This window comes from Manis javanica, chromosome 16 (genome assembly GCF_040802235.1).
Source record: "Manis javanica isolate MJ-LG chromosome 16, MJ_LKY, whole genome shotgun sequence".
Classification (NCBI taxonomy): domain Eukaryota; kingdom Metazoa; phylum Chordata; class Mammalia; order Pholidota; family Manidae; genus Manis; species Manis javanica.
Window position 1 is genome coordinate 19,658,951 of NC_133171.1, and position 17,142 is coordinate 19,676,092.

The 17,142-nt window shown below is 48.8% G+C and overlaps 1 protein-coding gene across 7 annotated transcripts in view; it reads left to right on the forward strand.

Annotated features, from left to right (window-relative positions):
- The window catches only part of KIF13A (kinesin family member 13A), a 172,868-nt gene that overhangs the window by 129,375 nt on the left and 26,351 nt on the right, over positions 1 to 17,142 (forward strand). For all 7 annotated transcript variants that reach the window (XR_012126288.1, XM_073224702.1, XM_073224704.1 and 4 more), the window contains exons 17-25: positions 6,055 to 6,268; positions 8,329 to 8,491; positions 9,555 to 9,695; positions 10,418 to 10,567; positions 12,688 to 12,849; positions 13,359 to 13,532; positions 14,684 to 14,835; positions 15,851 to 15,983; positions 16,167 to 16,313. Coding sequence is in view for 6 of the 7 variants with exons in the window: in XM_073224702.1 (XP_073080803.1) it covers positions 6,055 to 6,268; positions 8,329 to 8,491; positions 9,555 to 9,695; positions 10,418 to 10,567; positions 12,688 to 12,849; positions 13,359 to 13,532; positions 14,684 to 14,835; positions 15,851 to 15,983; positions 16,167 to 16,313 (1,436 nt within the window). In the remaining variant the exon portion in view is untranslated. The remainder of the gene's footprint in view (positions 1 to 6,054; positions 6,269 to 8,328; positions 8,492 to 9,554; positions 9,696 to 10,417; positions 10,568 to 12,687; positions 12,850 to 13,358; positions 13,533 to 14,683; positions 14,836 to 15,850; positions 15,984 to 16,166; positions 16,314 to 17,142) is intronic.

Genomic DNA, 17,142 nt, shown 5'->3' on the forward strand with positions numbered 1-17,142 from the left:
GGGTCAGCATGCGTAAAGTTAAAGTGTCATTTGAAAATTCAGGCCTGTCAAACTGCCAGTTCCTTAAAAGAGCCGTTGGTGAGGGGCTAATGAAAATGTGCCAGAGCCTGGTGTGCTTCCTCCGGTGTGACCGGCAAGTGGGTGGTGCCTGTATGAGGCCTGTCGTCTAAGCCGGTTGTCGTAGAATCTCCACGGTCCCGGAGTACAGAAAGACTATGAATGGAATTCCTTTTCCCATTTCCCATTACTGGTTTTGTCTTTTCTGAATCCCTCAGAGCATGGAAGTCCACAGGAGAGTCTGAATCCAGGAATTTCAAATAGAATCTAGTGAGAAATAAAAGTCACGACATTTTATTGTAAACCCAGTTGGAAACCACACCACCAAAGAGGCTTCTTTAATCAGCCCAGGTGATTTTACAGTCTGACAGCAAAAATGAAAGGCCGGCTAGGCCCTTTGCTGGACCTGCACCCCAGCCCATCTCAGAGCTTTAAGGAAGATTCTTCTTAAAACATTTTTCTACATCCTCTTTCCAGAGGGTTTTCAGTGTTTATATTAAAATTCTTCCTCTATGTCTAAATGCAAACCCTTTACTTCTCCATGCCCATCAGTGTGCGTTCAGTAAAACACACACCGAGTTCTTTTCCTTGCTTGCTCTTTCACACATCTGCCCCTTCCTTTTCCCGTCTCCCAGGCTCCTGGTCTCCAGGCTTGGAGCCGAGCGCCAGAAGCAGGACAGGAGAGTCTCCCCACCCCAGGCATGACGCAGCATCCTGGGACTAGAGCACTTTTACAAGGACGTAGTTGAGGTACTTTTAGGAGCCCCTGAGAAAGGTATTTGTCCTTTGGATCCGTAAGGATCCATGACTGGAGCCACGGAGGACCTGCAGGGACCCCAAGAGCCCTGGCGCGACCGGGAGCATCTGGCTTCCACAGCCGTGGCCTTCCCACTCCTCTCCGGCTGAGCCTGTCTGAGAAGAGTTTGCACATGGCTAGAGAGCTGTCAGATCTCTGGCAAACCGCGTTGAGGATTTGTTGCAGGAATAAAGATTTTGATCTTTTAAGTTACCTCTATTTATGGATTTTTAGCATCAAGGACTCTTTGATTGTAAAGTAAAGAATGAAGAAAAAGCCAGACTGAAAACCCAGTGTGAAGTGTAAACAGAATGAGGGTAGAACAGCAGCAAGAGGGCATCACCGGCGTCAGGGATCAAGATGCACTGCCGGGGCTTTCCGGCCGCCGCACAGGGCGGCCATGGCTGGAGAGCACGCCTGGTTCTGCTCCGCTACCTGCTCATCAAGTTGGGAGAGATCTTGAAGGACGTCCCAAAGTGACACTCCGACATCAGAATCACAGCAACGTGCCTGAGCAACGAGTCCCTGCACGTGATTTATGGATATGGGGTGTGTCGACCAGGCATAGGCGGCAGACTCCAGGCGGGGAGTCCCCCGTTGAGAGAGCCTGTTTCTTTAGGAGAGGTTTCAGCATCCTACACATCCTGTTCTCCAGCTCTGCAGAGAGTTCAGGTGGCATCCGTTTAGTCAGGGGCCATCCCACATCACAGATGGCTAATTTTATCCCATCGCTACCTTACGCTACCAGTATTAATACCCCCTGAATAACCAGAGCAGTAAGTATTTGTTGACCCTTCCAGCGCTCCTAGCCTAAGCAGTCGGTCATCAGTGGCCTGGCTCGCGGTGTTGGCGTGAGTTAGTCTTCTGTGTTCCAGATGAGGCCTGGCTCTTCAGCGTTCATTTGGCCGGTTTGAAAGTCACGTTTCCCCTCCTCACACCTTGCCCACGTCTGCCGGCGAGGGGGGCTTCCCTGTGGGGCACACACACGCTCCGCCACGAGACTGCAGTGCCAGCGGCCCGGTGGTCTTCGTGCGCCACTCGCCTCTACAGCTCCGTGGCTTCCTGATAACCAGCCTGTCTGCCTGGTGGTCGTCCCTTTGGTGGTCCCATCTGAAGATGCTCTTCCCTCTCACGCGGCTTCAGGAGGAGCTCCCGCACAGATGCTGGGGTAAAGGTGGCAACGCGTCAGCGTGGGGGTGCCCGGCGGGTCTCCAGCAGTGAGGCTGCTTGGTGCTTGTGCCCGTGCTCCAGCGAGACCCACCAACGGGGCTGGAAGAGGTGGCGATTTTCTGCCTGACAGACGCTCCCCGGTCCTGCCCAGGAGACGTTTCCATCCCACTCGCGACCCCTGCCTCCTCGCGTCCTGACCCCAGCACTGTCCCGGTGGGTGGAGCCCGGGTGCCCTTCTTCTGTGCGTCCAGCAGCGCCGGGTGTTTCTGCGGCAGTGGCTGAATTCCTGTCGGCAGCACAGCGGTCCGGACCTAGTACTTGAGGAGTATATTCACCTGCGTCAGCCCGGCATTTCCACAGCTCTAGAGTAATAATTACCTAAGACCCAGTTCATTTGGGTTAAGAGTAAAACCAAACCTGGTATCGGTGGACAAAAATGTGTCTTGTGAGCTCAACACAGGACTCGGACCGTCCCAGGTTTTCGCCAAGTCAGTGGCGCTGCGCAGTGAGGTGCAGTTAAGGGGCAGGTGAAAGGTCGGAGAGCCTCCTTCACCTGGAATCGAAAGGTTCTTTTTTCCCCAGAGCATCTCCTTCCCTTCAGGTAGTGCCTTGGGCCTCTACTTTCTCTATCACACAAATGCCCTCCGCTCTCTCTACCTCACCTGCTCTTTTCCATTGTCAGGACAGGTAAATAAGTGTGCGCTCACGTCATAGTTGCATAAAGAATAAACTGATGAGGACTAGGAAGTGCTCTGCGCAGAGCGAATGTGCTCCTTTCTCTCCTGAGACACCGGCCTCTGTGGTGTCTGGGCCTTAGACGCCAGGCTCCTTGCAGTTCATTCAGGAGGAACAGCGTGGTGGGGGGCGTGGGGACTGAAACTGTGGACAACTCTTGATAGTTGATTGGTGGTTTGGCCAAATAATCTTTGGCTTCCGTCCTAGGCCATATCAGTCTGATTAAACCGCTGAGTTTGTCTTTTCTAGGATTATATATTTAAAATATAGTGATAAAGGCTTGAAACTGGATAATCGACTTGAAAATGTTATCAAATATGTCTAAGAGAAAGGTGTTCCCAGACTTGTGCTGGAATCGGAGATGAAAAAGGAAAGAGGGAAGGAAGAAGCCTCAGACCCGAGGCACTACCAGGGCCGCGCACAGCGTGGCCAGACCGCAGTCCTGGCAGGGCTCAGGGGAGGGGCCTCTGGGTGGCTCTCTCTCCGTGTTTGTGCGGCGACTCATGGCCACTGACAAAGCAAGGTGAGCAGTGGGCATGTTGGAGCGCAGCAGCTGCTAAAGGAGTTGGAAACAGCCTCGGTCACAGTGCCCGTGCGTCACAGTCCCCGCCTGGGGCCGAATCCCCTCTTGCCCTCCCGTTTGGGACCATGTGTGTTTCTGCACACCACTGATTTGAGAAGTAGAAGTAAGGATTAAATGTCGTACTCATTGTCTTTTAGCAAAAACCCTAGAATATGATTTTATAAAATGGTGTGTCTGGGAAGATTCATAAACACTAAGTTAGGACCCTTGGAAATAAGGTTCTGTGTAAATATAAATGGATGGCAAAGACCCTGTCCTTCGTTTTTAAACCTGAAGCCTAAATAGAGAAAAAATATACAGATCTTAAACTTACAATAGGGTTACGTCCCAGTAAACCCATCATAAGTTCAAAATATCGTGAAGTTGAAAGTGAATTGAGTCCACCTGCCGTACCAAATGGCCCAGCTGAGCCCGGCCCTCCTCCGCCTGCACAGCCCACTGACGCCGGCCTAGAGCTGGTCAGGACCAGCTGACACAGAGCCTGTTTCATAGGAAGTGTTGAATAGCGCATATAGTGTTTGGAACGCTTTACTGGAAGTGGAAGGATGGCCGTGTGGTTCCAGGGTGACTGCAGGTGTATCGGTTGTTCCCCCAGTGACCATGGGGCTGCGTGGGAGCTGTGCTCGCCGCCCTGTGGCTCATCGTGAGAGAGAGAGGACCATACCACCCGCCGCCAGCCCAGGGCGAGATCAAACTCAAAACCCAGAATACAGTTTCTGCTGGACGTGTATGGCTTTCTCTCCATTGTAAAGCCAAAAACTGCATGTTGAGCGATCATAAGTCAGGACCATTTTATACTCTTTGAAAATGTGTTTTAAAAAAATACTGAGAGAATTTTTCTAGCCCTTACATTTAAAATTTCTTCAGCCTCCCTCAAAATCCCCCATATTATTCATATGTTTTTTTCAGAAGTTACAGGACTGTGTCAGAAGTTCCAGTGCGTGGGAGAACATAGATTTTTACTCTGTGAAAATGGTCTTACCCACCCATAGTCTGCATCTGTGTAAGAGGTTTGCTTTAGGAGTCCCTTTTCCATCAGCCTTTCAAGTAATAGATTCCCTAAAACATATTTGGAACTCTATGAAGAAAGCTATTCTGTTCTGAAAAAAATGCTGAATTTTATAGCAGTAAGGAACAGTATGTTTTAAAATCTATTTTTTTTAAATCTACAGAGTGTTGATCCTGAAAAAAACATTGGCATTAAGAATACTGCATCGCTGATTGCTAACTTTATGTCCTACCCTGATATGAGCTCAAAACCTGGCTCTCTCGCTGATCAGCTACGCCGTCTTAGGCCAGCCAGTCAACCTCTCTGTGCACCGGTTTTCTTGCCCCTAGAGCGGGAATGTTAGCCTCCTTTAGGCTGCAGGGCCTCCACGAGGTGACACGTGCAGAGGGCCTCGTGCCTCCACCTGAGGTGTGCCTGGTTGCCACCCAGGCATTATTACCTGTGTGGTTGTCATTTCATGGAAACAACTCACCTGCACTGTGTGTATCAAGTGATGTTTAAAATTGGTTCCTACTTCGTATTCTACATAACTCAACTTTATTTTTAAAGTTAACTTGCTGTCTTTTTCTCTTACTGCTCATACAGAAAATTCATGCAATTTCCACATGTGTTTCACAAATTGATAGGGTCAATTCTGGAAAAGCCGGTCAATAGCCATCATCAGGTGATAAAAAGTCTTATTTTCCTCTCCATTTCCCAGTCTTACCCTGGAAATTAAACTGAGAGTCAATATGTAGGAATACAATACGAAACACTGAAAACAGGCAAATGTGTGAACCTCAGACTAATCAAGAATCTGAATGCACCTCCTCCAGGTCCCATATACTCCAGGGACTATTTACTGCGATGGGGATCTCCTTGTTTCCATCCGATAACCTTAACACACTGTTTCCGTGCAGGGCTCACTTCAGATGTTGGTGACTGTCTCCCTTACACCCGTGCCCAGTGCCTTAGCCTATACCCACCGCATGCAGGTTGTTGGTCATTACCAAGCTAATATTCTGCCACAGCCAATCAGCTCTTCAGGACTGAGTCTTACTGGCACCACAACCCACACAATGTAATAGCCCCTTTGAGCAAGATTTATTCCTATTTCTATGCCTGCCCACCCCCACGGATGTGGGTAATCTCCAGATCTGCAAAAGCAAGAAATCTGCAGTAACCTTTTATTTCTGCAAGTGAATTACCCTCCTGGACATTGGCACCCAAGAAATTGCCAGACCATGAATTCAATGAATATTTTCAGACATGCACTGTCTGTTCAGGAGTAGTAAGACGTGTGGTCCAAGTCAGGATTATAAACCCTCTGCTATATACTAAACTGATGCTGGATGGGCAGAGAATTTGACTCCCATAAAAATCAAGTCTTGTGCGGCTCTGTCTCTGAAGTCGTCGTAGACTTCGCCAGGTTCGTCTTCTGAGTGGACAGGTTCTCATCCCCTTTTCCTCTACCATCTGCTTAAAGCCGATGAGTGATCTGTCTACATGGGAGGAGCTCATCAAATTGGGGAGCATAACAAATAGGGCATTCATCCCAATGGCAACGAAAAGGAAATTGAGAGTAGTTCATCTGATGGGGCCCCCGGGCGTCCCTGAGCACGTGGGCAGGCTAGGTTCTGGGGGGAGATCTTTCTGGGAGAACGCTGACGGCCGCCTGTCTTAGCCACGACTGAAGACGCCTGGCCTTGTCTCCTGGCTTACCAGACCCAGTTCAGAACGTGGTTCAGGTCCTGGAGAAGCAGTACCTGGAGGAAAAGCGGAACGCCCTGGAGGAGCAGCGGCTCATGTACGAGCGGGAGCTGGAGCAGCTTCGGCAGCAGCTGTCCCCCGAGAGGCAGCCCCAGAGCGGTGGTCCCGACCGCCTGGGCTACAGCAGCCAGACCGCCCAGCAGAAGGTGACCCAGTGGGCGGAGGAGAGGTAAGAACCCAGCTGACCAGTCCCGGTGCAGTGCCTTGGGGCGGGGCAGTGGGGCCGCGGGGCCTGTCGGGGGGACAGACCCACAAGAAGGAAGCCTTAGTCCCGTCCCTGGAGTGTCAGCAGTTGCCTTTCCTCTCAAGGGTACTGTCCATCCCAGGTGTGTCTGTTCACTGTTGTTAAAGACTTGCCCTTCCCCCTTACCTTCAGTAAAAATAATACCGAGTTAGACTATCACTAGTAGGTATTGAAATAGAGAAAGCTTGAATAATTCTTTGGCATAAGAGCATTTCTCGTTTTTTATTTCTCTTACTTTGGAGTCTATTTAAATGCAACTTTAGTGTTGAGAAATGTAAATGTAAATTTTTTAAATTCACGACTTTAAAATATATCAAAACTGAGGCAGTAGTGGAGGAAATGGTAGTAATAGCATCAGTAACAACAGGGACATTGTTGCTCCGTCATTATTGCTGAGCTCTGTTGTGTCCGCACCCCCGTCTAGGCGTGGTGCTGCTTTGATTTAGCCCTCCCAGCTGCGCTGTGCCCCAGGGCCCTGACCTGGGCCTGGTAGGTAGGGCAATCGGTGTACATGGCCTCCCTCACCCATCTAGGAAATGAAACGGCCAAGGTTTGAACCCAGATCTGTCTATAGTTCCGTTAACAACTCCTGTGTTAAGTAATAATTATTTTAAAAGTCGTACGTGACATTTACAGAACATTATCATGTGCCAGGCACCAAGTGTTTTACGTGCATTCATCTAGTCTTCACTACCGCCACCCTACTCGCCATTTCCACCCCCAGCTCGCGTGTGAGGGAACTGAGGCTGAGCGCTTCGGGGACTTACACAAAGCGGCTCAGCCGGTGGGCCGGGGCGGTGGGGTCAGAGCCGCGGCAGTCCGCCCGGGGCCCCCGCCCTGGCTCGTCAGCCCACTGCCCTCTCGCCGGCGCGGGGACTTGCGTGCTGGGAATTTACCCTGGGGAGGAGAGGAGGTCCGGGGGATGGCAGGGCTGTCCTGTCCCGACTGCCAGCATATGAGAAGGACCAGCCAGGGGGTGATAAACGCAGAGTTCGGAGCTATTTCAAGAGTCGACAACATGTTTTTCTGGCTATTGTGGAAAAGGGAGAAGACTGAGTTGGCTGAAAGAAGTCAGACCTAGGCAGCTGACCAAAAAAAATGCTAATGTGGTTTAGAAGAACCAGGAAGGTGGTCTCGGGTGGGACACTTTTCAGGTCGTCCTTGTAGAAACACCTTGGCAGTGTGCGTGCTGGGTCATTTCCAAGGTGACAGGAAAGGAGGTGGGTGCGCCAGGGCCATCGTTTTCCTGCAAAGTTAAGGGCAGAGTTGTGTAAAGGGAAGAAAAGAGAAGCCCCCTAAGTCTTATCTCCTAGGCGGGGGTGCCCTTGAGCCCCGATCCCAGTGTGGGGTGTAGAAGCACTTTCTCCTGACCCGGGGTGCGCTTACAGCTTCATAGGAGAGACAGACACTGGGTAGATACACGAATAAGTGGAAGATGATAACTAGGACCAGCGCTGCGGAGGCAGAAGATGCGGGGCTGGGGGAGCGCGGGTTCCGATGCAGGCAGGGCCGCAGAGCAGCTTTCATCGGGAAGTCGCGTTCATGGAGTTGGAGAAAGAGGCAGACATCCCTGTCCGTGCCTTTTGCAAACAGAGGAAATGATGTTAAACGTTCCCTCCTTACCACTCCAGAGCTTTTCACCTGCCCAGTTGCCAGAGGCACACAAAAGTTGTCATTTCCTTCTCCTAAAGCATTCTTCATTGGAGGTTTTTGCATCACCGTTCAAAATCTAGTAGTTTTCAAATGGTGTATAATTTAAAACACGGTTTTTCTTTATGCCGCTCCTCACATTTGTCATCCGTGGTTCCCAGCAGACAGCCCAGAGAACCCTGGTGGTGAGGGAAGGAAAAGAGGTGACTTGGCAACAACAGGCTGAGCAGTATTGCCTGAAAGGGGCTTCCTGCCACTTTCTAATACTGTGACTCACTTAGACAGAGGGTTGCCGTGTTATTACAGATTTCCTCATTTCCTTTTCTACATCCCAGGGACGAACTCTTCCGGCAAAGCCTAGCAAAACTGCGTGAGCAGCTGGTCAAGGCGAATACCTTGGTGCGGGAGGCAAACCTCTTAGCCGAGGAGATGATCAAGCTCACCGACTACCAAGTGACTCTTCAGATCCCTGCTGCAAACCTCAGCGCCAATAGGAAGGTAAGGGGCTGAGACACACGCAGTACGCATGGGAGGCGCATGTCAGCCCGACCCCCAGAAGCCCCTCCATCAGGGCGGTCTGACAGCCACACCTTGACTCAAGACTTCCTTGGTAGACCCCAGGGTGTCAGTGCCCTTAGCTGTGTTATGATTGGAATATGAGAAATTTGGTGGCCAAAGGACTTGCTAATTTAAATGCTTTCTTTTAAACAGTAAATCTAGAAATACATATATATATATGAAATTCCTCCTGCTTTTCTCTCACTCCTTTAAATGCCCCCTTCTGAAATGGGGAGATGCGTGTGTTTTGTTACAGTCACACCCTTGTAAGAGGGAGCTCTCCAAGACAGGAAGACTCGTAGAATGCCTGTCTTCTGTACGCAGAAGGACTGTGCAGCCACTTGGAAGTCTCCCATCATTTCAACTTGATGAATTTTTCCTTTAATGAGAAACTTTGAAAAAGAATAATTTTTCATCCATTCATTTCATTCATTCATTCCTCCAGCAAGCAAGCTAATAATGTGTCAGGGGCTGCTCATCAGTCTTCTGTGTTTTAGTCTTTCAACCAAGTAGTTCTCCTATGAGAAAGTTATTCAGTCCATTGTCACAGAAGCAAACATAAAGATTTTTATGTTTTCTGTACAAGAATGCTTATCATAGCACCCTTTAAAACAGCAAAAATTTGAAACAGCCATGCTGTTGAAGAATAGAAAAGTCAAATAAGTAGTAATCCATATAAATAGATTGGTATATTGCATTGCATATCATGTTTATGAAGAATATTCAACAACACAAAAAGTGATCATAGTATTAAAAAACTGGCGAGATGTTTGAGATAAGACATTTATATATTTTGGTTCTGATTATGATAAAAATTAAAAGTGTGTGTAAACATAGAAGATTGAAAATGAACCAGAATATTCCCTTAGGTGGTAGAATTTCGTATTTTGTATACACTATGTGTTTTTGTCAAACTTGCTACTTTATGATAAGATATATTGGTTTAACAATCCAAAATGTAATGGAAGTTTATTTTTTGTGTGCATTTTCCTTCATTCTGCAGAGAGGAGCCATAGTGAGTGAGCCGGCCATTCAAGTCCGGAGGAAAGGGAGAAGCACCCAGGTTTGGACCATTGAGAAGCTGGAGAACAAATTGATTGACATGAGAGACCTTTATCAAGAATGGAAGGAGAACGTTCCAGAGGTAAAAGGGACAAAATGTAAAGGCCATCTGGTCACGCTTAGGGGCACACCACGGAAGTGATTTAGCCATGAGAACACACGCGTGCCCTTGGCCATTTGCACACTCATGTTAAAAAAGCAAAGGAAAAATGATCTGGAAGGAGGGACATGTTGTATCAGTCATGAAACGTGTGATCCCCATGCAGGTAGGAATTAAAGGAATAGAACACGTGGAATGTTCTTACTGGCTTTTTTTAAAAAGTACATTTCAAATGAAATGAAGTAAACAGTAAATTTTTGTTGTTTTGTCAGTTGTGAAATATCAGCCTGGAGGGAGCCAGCATGGATTTTGTGTTCATTAGATGAGCTCCTGCTTCCCTGACATGAGGGAGGCTGGGTAGAGTGCTAGGAATGATTTTAGGCTGCATAATCCATTTTTTGGACATAGTAGCAGCAAAGAAGGCTCAGCAAAGGAAATGAGGCAAAGCACGGGGAGTGGACCAACAAGGTCTGCAGGTGAGGCGTGATGGGGACAGCGAGGCGGCGGCCAAGGGAGGCTGTCCACGTGGCATCAGGCAGTTCCCAGCCTGCACACCCCTCCCATGTGCTAGTGACATGGTTCTAATTTTATTTCTCTTTAATTTATTTGGATAAATGCTTCCTTTTTAAAAAGCTTTAAATTACATTATTTAAGTCGATGCTTTGTTTCTGACTTGCCTCCCACCTGCCTCTCCAACGGCTCAGGCCAGGCGACTGTTTGGGAAACGAGGTGACCCTTTCTATGAAGCCCAGGAGAACCACAACCTGATCGGCGTGGCTAATGTGTTCTTGGAGTGTCTCTTCTGCGATGTGAAACTCCAGTATGCAGTTCCCATCATCAGCCAGCAGGGGGAGGTAAGGAAGCCAGCCTGGGACAAAGGGACACTGGTTCCTTATGTTTTCGTTTTTATTTTTTTCTAATTCGACTTAAGTTAGGTTCTTGAGGTAGATAAAAAGACTAAGGTGAATGAATAGTCGGGATCACAGTCCTTTTTTTCTATTAACATCAATAAAATCTCAAAATTAAATCATGGTTTTAGATCACTGTAACTTTTGTATTTGTGGCTCACATAAATTTTTTCTTTGTTTCGAGCAAAATTAGAAATCTTTTGGAAACCATAGTCAGCTCTGTGCCCCACTATTCACTTCGTTTTAATACATTACCTTTGTAATATACTAGTTCCTTCCTTGCCCCAAGTGGTCTTTACAAAATAACTGGGGAGGATTATTTTGAAGTCCATAGTATTCAGAGAAAACAAGCTTAACCATCTCATTGTTGCACCCTTTCTAAAGAAACTCTCATCTTTCAGTTATTCAGCTATTAGCCTCATGGAGGCCTCAGACACTTCAGAATATGTTCAAGTCCGAACTTTTTTGTGGTGTCCATCAATGATGTTTTTATTTCAAGTTTAGTAATACCCCTGTATCCTGGCTTGTCCTTCAACAACATGGAAGCTTGAAATGCTAAGTTAGTTTTTGTGATTCGTAGAGGAGGCTGAGAACAGGATGCCATTCTGCACAAAGGGAACTGAAAAAGTAGGCCCTAGGTCTCAGCTGTGGTGTGTAAGTGCACAGCTCACATTGCACATGTGGACCCCGGCACCCCGTCACCAGCCCCCGGAGTCCCGGGAACACCCTGCTCTGGAAGCCCAACGGGCTCACGCTGCTGCTTCCCAAGTTAACAAAGGGCACGATTCCTGGGGCAAAGGCGTCCAGCAGCTGAGTCCCTAGCCAGGCGCCCTTAAGCTGGGATCTCTGGTGGGCTTCGAGTGTTCCACCGGTCCCCCTGAAATTATGTCAAAAATGTATTAGATCTCAAAAAACACTGAAAGCTGAAGAACCACAATCTTCTTATTTCCCTTATCCCCTCTTGGCCCTCTTTGCAACTTTTCCTCCATACTTGTCTCACTTGTCAAATGCCATCATCCGATTTCTCTCAGGTGCTTGGAGCCAGCGCCACTTGCTGCGTGCAAGTTGGGTCCAAGCCCCCTCTGAGGTGAGCCTCGCTCTTGACGAGGCAGCAGTGCGGCCAGAGCTCGGGTCGCCTTCCAGCTGCGGTCACTGCGGCCTTAGACTGTGATCAGCCACGTCTGGCTCCTCAGAACACTCTGAGAATACAAATTTTAGGGTCATTCCTGTCCTTCAGTTCTGAGCACCCAACTGTAAGAGACACTGGTAGGCTGGTTCCTCTCCATAGAATCACCAGGATATTGAGGGAATTTTAAGGTTTTTTTTGGGAAAACGCAGTTTTAAGGGATTGCTTTCCTTATAACTTTCTGCTCTGTGTTGGTGTTCATTCTGGAAGAGGCCTGCCTCCCACCAAGCCCTTCTCCACCCGGCTCCCAGCCCCATGTGAATTCCGTACCCATTCTCTGCTCCCAAGAGAGCAGAAGCTGCCCGGGCCCAGAGGCCAGGTCTGGGGTGCACTGCCCTGGACGCCGTGTGTAGGGCAGTTCCTGGCACACAGGCAGTTCTGAGTAGATATTTGTCGAGTGGGTCAGTTCATCCCGTAGTGAGCTGCACACCTCTGTCAGAGCAGCCAGTCAGCACCGTTGCTGTTGGGCTTTATTTCTGTCTTTGCCCACTTCACTGTGGGTGCTGGTGGCAGAACCAGAACCACTGCTCCCGTGAGGCCGGGTATTTGATGGGGTGAGTGGGTAACGAATATACGAACGTGGGAAATAGATGCCTGCAGGGTAGAATATGATAGCTGCCTTTACGCTGGTCATGGGCTGACCTGTAGAATGAAGGTGACTCCAGAAGGCAGGTTGCAGGGAGGGGAGTTTGGCTCTAAGTAGGGCAGGATGATTATGGCGGCAGGCGGCGGAGGGGCCTGGCTCTCGCAGTGGTGAGCTCCCCGTCCCCGGAGGTGACCCAGCGGGAGCCACAGAGCCGTTGTGAGGCAATTCGGTCTCATGCCAGTTTTGTCCGCAGGGAGCCTTCTAACTCCAGCGCCCTCTTGCTCCCTGACTCAGGTGGCCGGGCGTCTCCGCGTGGAGGTGATGCGCGTCACAGGAGCTGTCCCGGAGCGCGGGGTGGAGGACGACTCCTCGGAGAACTCCAGCGAGAGCGGGAGCCTGGAAGTCGTGGACGGCGGCGGGGAGGTCACCCACCGAGTCAGAAGACTGACGTGCCGGGTGAGAGGACAAGTGACGGGGGGCTCAGATACGTGGTCTCTTTGATTCAAAGCAATCGTACAGAAATTCTTAGGAGGTTTTCATGGGGCATCATAAAGCTTAAACTTCCTGACAGTAAGTAGAGCTGTGGACAGCACTTCTTCCAGAAGTGGGGCACCCTTGCTGATGACCCTGGCATGACGCTTCAAGTCTCCGTGCATTTGGCATCAGGTAGTGAGCACTAGCAGTGACTCCTGCTTTCGGCACCAGAAACTCAGTCACGGGAAGAATTTTAGAGGGGTGCCCATTCACTGCCTAGTTTATATGCTGTAGTTGAAGAACTGTGGTACGGATTTCATTATAGATGAACCGTTAATGAAATGGTATCAGATATTTTAAAATGTCAAATGGATGACTGGTTGGTTTCATCACTTGCTCTTAAATTGGAGATACAGTTAAAATAAGAAATGATGCATAGTTGAATGTTTTTTTTAATGAAGGTTTTATGTGCACTTTTGAAATCTTTTCAGGTAAAAATTAAAGAGGCAACCGGGCTGCCCTTAAACCTCTCAAATTTCGTCTTCTGTCAATACACATTCTGGGACCAGTGTGAATCCACAGTGGCGGCCCCCGTCGTGGACCCAGAGGTGCCTTCCCCACAGTCCAAGGATGCCCAGTACACCGTGACCTTCTCTCACTGTAAGGTATGGGCGCCCTTACAAAATGAGCTGCCTGGGAGGCTGTGCACCTGGACGCAGCTCGTAGCTCTACTCGTAACTCAGACGTTATCCCCCTAAGAATGTATTATAAACATAACTTGCTTATTGGGCTTTTTAACCCCCAAATGTCCTTCAATACAAATTCAAAAAATCTGAAAGTACTTAAAATAAAATCTGAAAGACCTCTACCCAAAATCTTATTCCCCAGAGATGTAACGACCAATGACATTTTGCTGTGTATTTTGAATAAACTGTTTTCTATGAGCTACAACTGTTATATGTGTGTGCTAAAAGTGTTCACACGTAGAAACAGGCTTGCACAGACACTCTTAGTGTCATGCACGCATAGCTTCTTTAAAAAGCTTTCTATAAAATTATGGTTGCTATATCCATATTGCAGCATTGCACCTGCATTTTAATATATACAAACCTCTTAACATGTATGTTGCTGTGGATATTTTTCATTCTTGTGGATACAGTATAGCATTCTAAGCCTAGCCCTCCACTCACCTGAGCTCCCACCAAGATGCTGGTGGAAGGACAGTGCTGGCGTGGTCCCCTGCCGCCGCTCTGTTCTGGGTGATGTGCCTGCTGCTCAGTCCGTTCAGCAGGCGTTTCCTCACACTCACCTGTTTGCATTTTACAGTGAAGAGTTGGAGTGGGACCGTTTAAGAGCAAAAGCACAGAATCATGAAGATAATCATAGAGAATTTAACTCCATTTTTAGTCTCCTAAGCCATAGCACAGAGCAATGAGAAGTCCTTTTTCTTGGTGTGCTGGTCAGTCTGTGTCAGCTGAACATCAGGGCAGCCTGAGGAACTAAGAATGAACCGGGAACGAGGGGACGTAGATCGAGCTCTGCAGCTGATAAGCAGAGTGGCACAGGGCAAGTCGCTTTCTTCAGTGTCCTCGTTTATTAAGGGAAGGAGTCGGCTTAGACTGCCGCGTCATATTCCTTCCAGATCTAATGTTCTGGTTCTTTATGGTTTCCTGAGAAACTGCAGAGGGCGTTCAAGGTTGGGGTCAGGCCAGTGTGCTCCAGAGTGACTCTGTACAGGGGAAAGGTAAAAAGGAAATCTCACGGACCCCTTTGTGCACGACCCCCATTGCTCACTGCTTCCCCCTTCTCGCCCCAGGACTACGTGGTGGACGTGACAGAAGAATTCCTGGAGTTCATTTCAGACGGGGCGCTGGCGATCGAAGTGTGGGGCCACCGGTGTGCTGGGAATGGGAGCTCCCTCTGGGAAGTCGATTCCCTTCACGCCAAGACACGGACGCTGCACGACAGGTCTGTACCTGGCTGGGAGCTTCAGACACAGGGTCAGGGCTGGCACTTGGATGCTTAGTCCAAGGAATAAGGGCTCTCGGGGGCTGTTTCCTCCTTTGCGAAACGGGATGACAAAAGGACCTACCAGGCATTGAAGAAACTCGACAGGAAAGGAAAGTCTTTTCAAGAAACAAGACTGAAACAGCTGCCTGTCTGTACGGAAAAAAAACCTTGGTCTTTACTTCACATGATGCACAGAACCTAATTGAAAGTAGATCATAACGGTAAATGTAAAAGGTAAAGCTATAAAGCTTAAAGAAGAAAACAGGAAATAGCTTCTTGTAGAGTTGGAGATTCCCCGCAATCCCACGCCAAGGTGTGAACCCAAGAAAAATGAAAACCAAAGACCATAAACAGGCTTGTACATGAATTTTCATGGCAGCAGTATTTACAGTAACCTCAGAATTGCAAACAACTCCGATATCCTTCAGTTTGAGAATGTTTTATATACAAATTGTGCTATTTGTCATATAATTGAATATTACTCAGCAGTAAAAAGAGAAGGACTATTGATCCCTATTTGGATGAATCTCAAAAACATTATGCTGAGTCAAGCCAGACCTAAAAGACTACACACTGCATCATTCCGCCCCTTTGAGTTTCCAGAACAGGCAGGACTGATCGGAGAGGTCACGTGGCTGCCACGGGACGGTGCGGGGTTCTGTGGGGAGGGGTCTGAGCGCACTTTCCGAGGTCATGGTGTGGCTCCCTAATACAGTGGGAGCATCTGCCTCAACTCACTAGACTCTGCTTGAGACCTGGACCTTTCACTGAGCCTGTTACACCTCCATGAAGTAAAACAAATTTGAAGAACCTGTACCGTAGGGTTGTATGAGTGCTAAAGAAGAAAATAATCTGTGTGACACACGAGGCACGGTGGGTGCCAGCACAAAGCAGGTGCTCAGCGAGCGGCGTGTTCCTGTTACTGGCCGTGCCCTGGGCACTGACGTGGGTGTCTGCTGGGATGTGTTTGCAGGTGGAATGAAGTGACTCGAAGAGTAGAAATGTGGGTCTCCATCTTGGAACTGAATGAGTTAGGGGAATACGCGGCAGTGGAGCTTCATCAGGCCAAAGACGTCAACACAGGAGGCATCTTTCAACTTAGACAGGTACTGCGTTTGTTTCTGTTTGTTTCATGTTTCCTTTCAGTCCCACTTGTACCCAGTTTCTGGGAATTTTCTCATTATTTGTCTCTCTATTTGCAATTCCTTCCCCTTCTTTATCCTCTTCCCCTACCCCTCCCCATTCCCATGCTTGGTACCCCTTTCTGCATGGCACCCCTTCCTCTGCAGGGCCATTCCCGGAGAGTGGAAGTCACAGTAAAACCTGTGCAGCATTCGGGGACACTGCCCCTTATGGCCGAAGCCATCTTATCGGTATCCATTGGCTGCGTGACTGCCAGGTCCACCAAGCTCCAGAGGGGGCTGGACAGTTACCAGGTAAGACAAACAGATTTGAAATAGTGTTTAACAGAGACAGGTTAATGCAGCGCTATAGCAGTTGGCCATCCGTGATGGAGACCCGTTTGGGAATGTAGCAGAGCCCTTGCCTTAGCCCCCTCATTATATCTGCAACCGTCATTCATATCACCGTCTACTTTTTTACTAGTTTTAGGGCACTATATCGGCTTAACGTTGATCAGTAGTAATTTCATTCCTAAACACACATATTGGTGCCAGTGTGTTCATTTACCATCGGCAGGTTTTAGCTTGTATCTGGCTCAGATTTTGTTGGGTATTTGGCATTGCTGCCTGGCCCAATCTACCCTTTATTAGTATAAAATTGCCCTCAACACCGCCATAATCGACCAGCTTTTTGAAAGCTTTACTTTTTGTTTTTGATAAGAAGTTGTCCTGATCACTTTTGTCCATTGAGTCTCCTCTTACTAAATCTCTGTCCTTGCTTAAAAAAATTAAAAGATGAAACCCTCTAAGAACTGGCCATTCGGTTGCCAGTCACAACTCAGCACTCCTTGGAAATAAACGTAAAGATTAGGAGCTTGCCTCCAGGGCCTGACGGCGAATCCTCAGTTCGCCGCCCTGTCTGGGTTGAGTCCGCCCCCGAGGGTACCGCCGCATGCGGCTCCCGTGCTGGCCCGGGAGCGGAGCCCTCCCCGTATGACCGGGGCGGACGTCTCCCGCGGGGTCTGGGCGCAGCCCGGCCCATCCTGGCTTTCCCGCCCCACTTCCCTGTTGGCCTCCCGGCATTCAGGCCACTTCCCTGCAGGCCAGAAAGGACGCTGGCCTGGCCTCCTGGACCTCCAGGAAG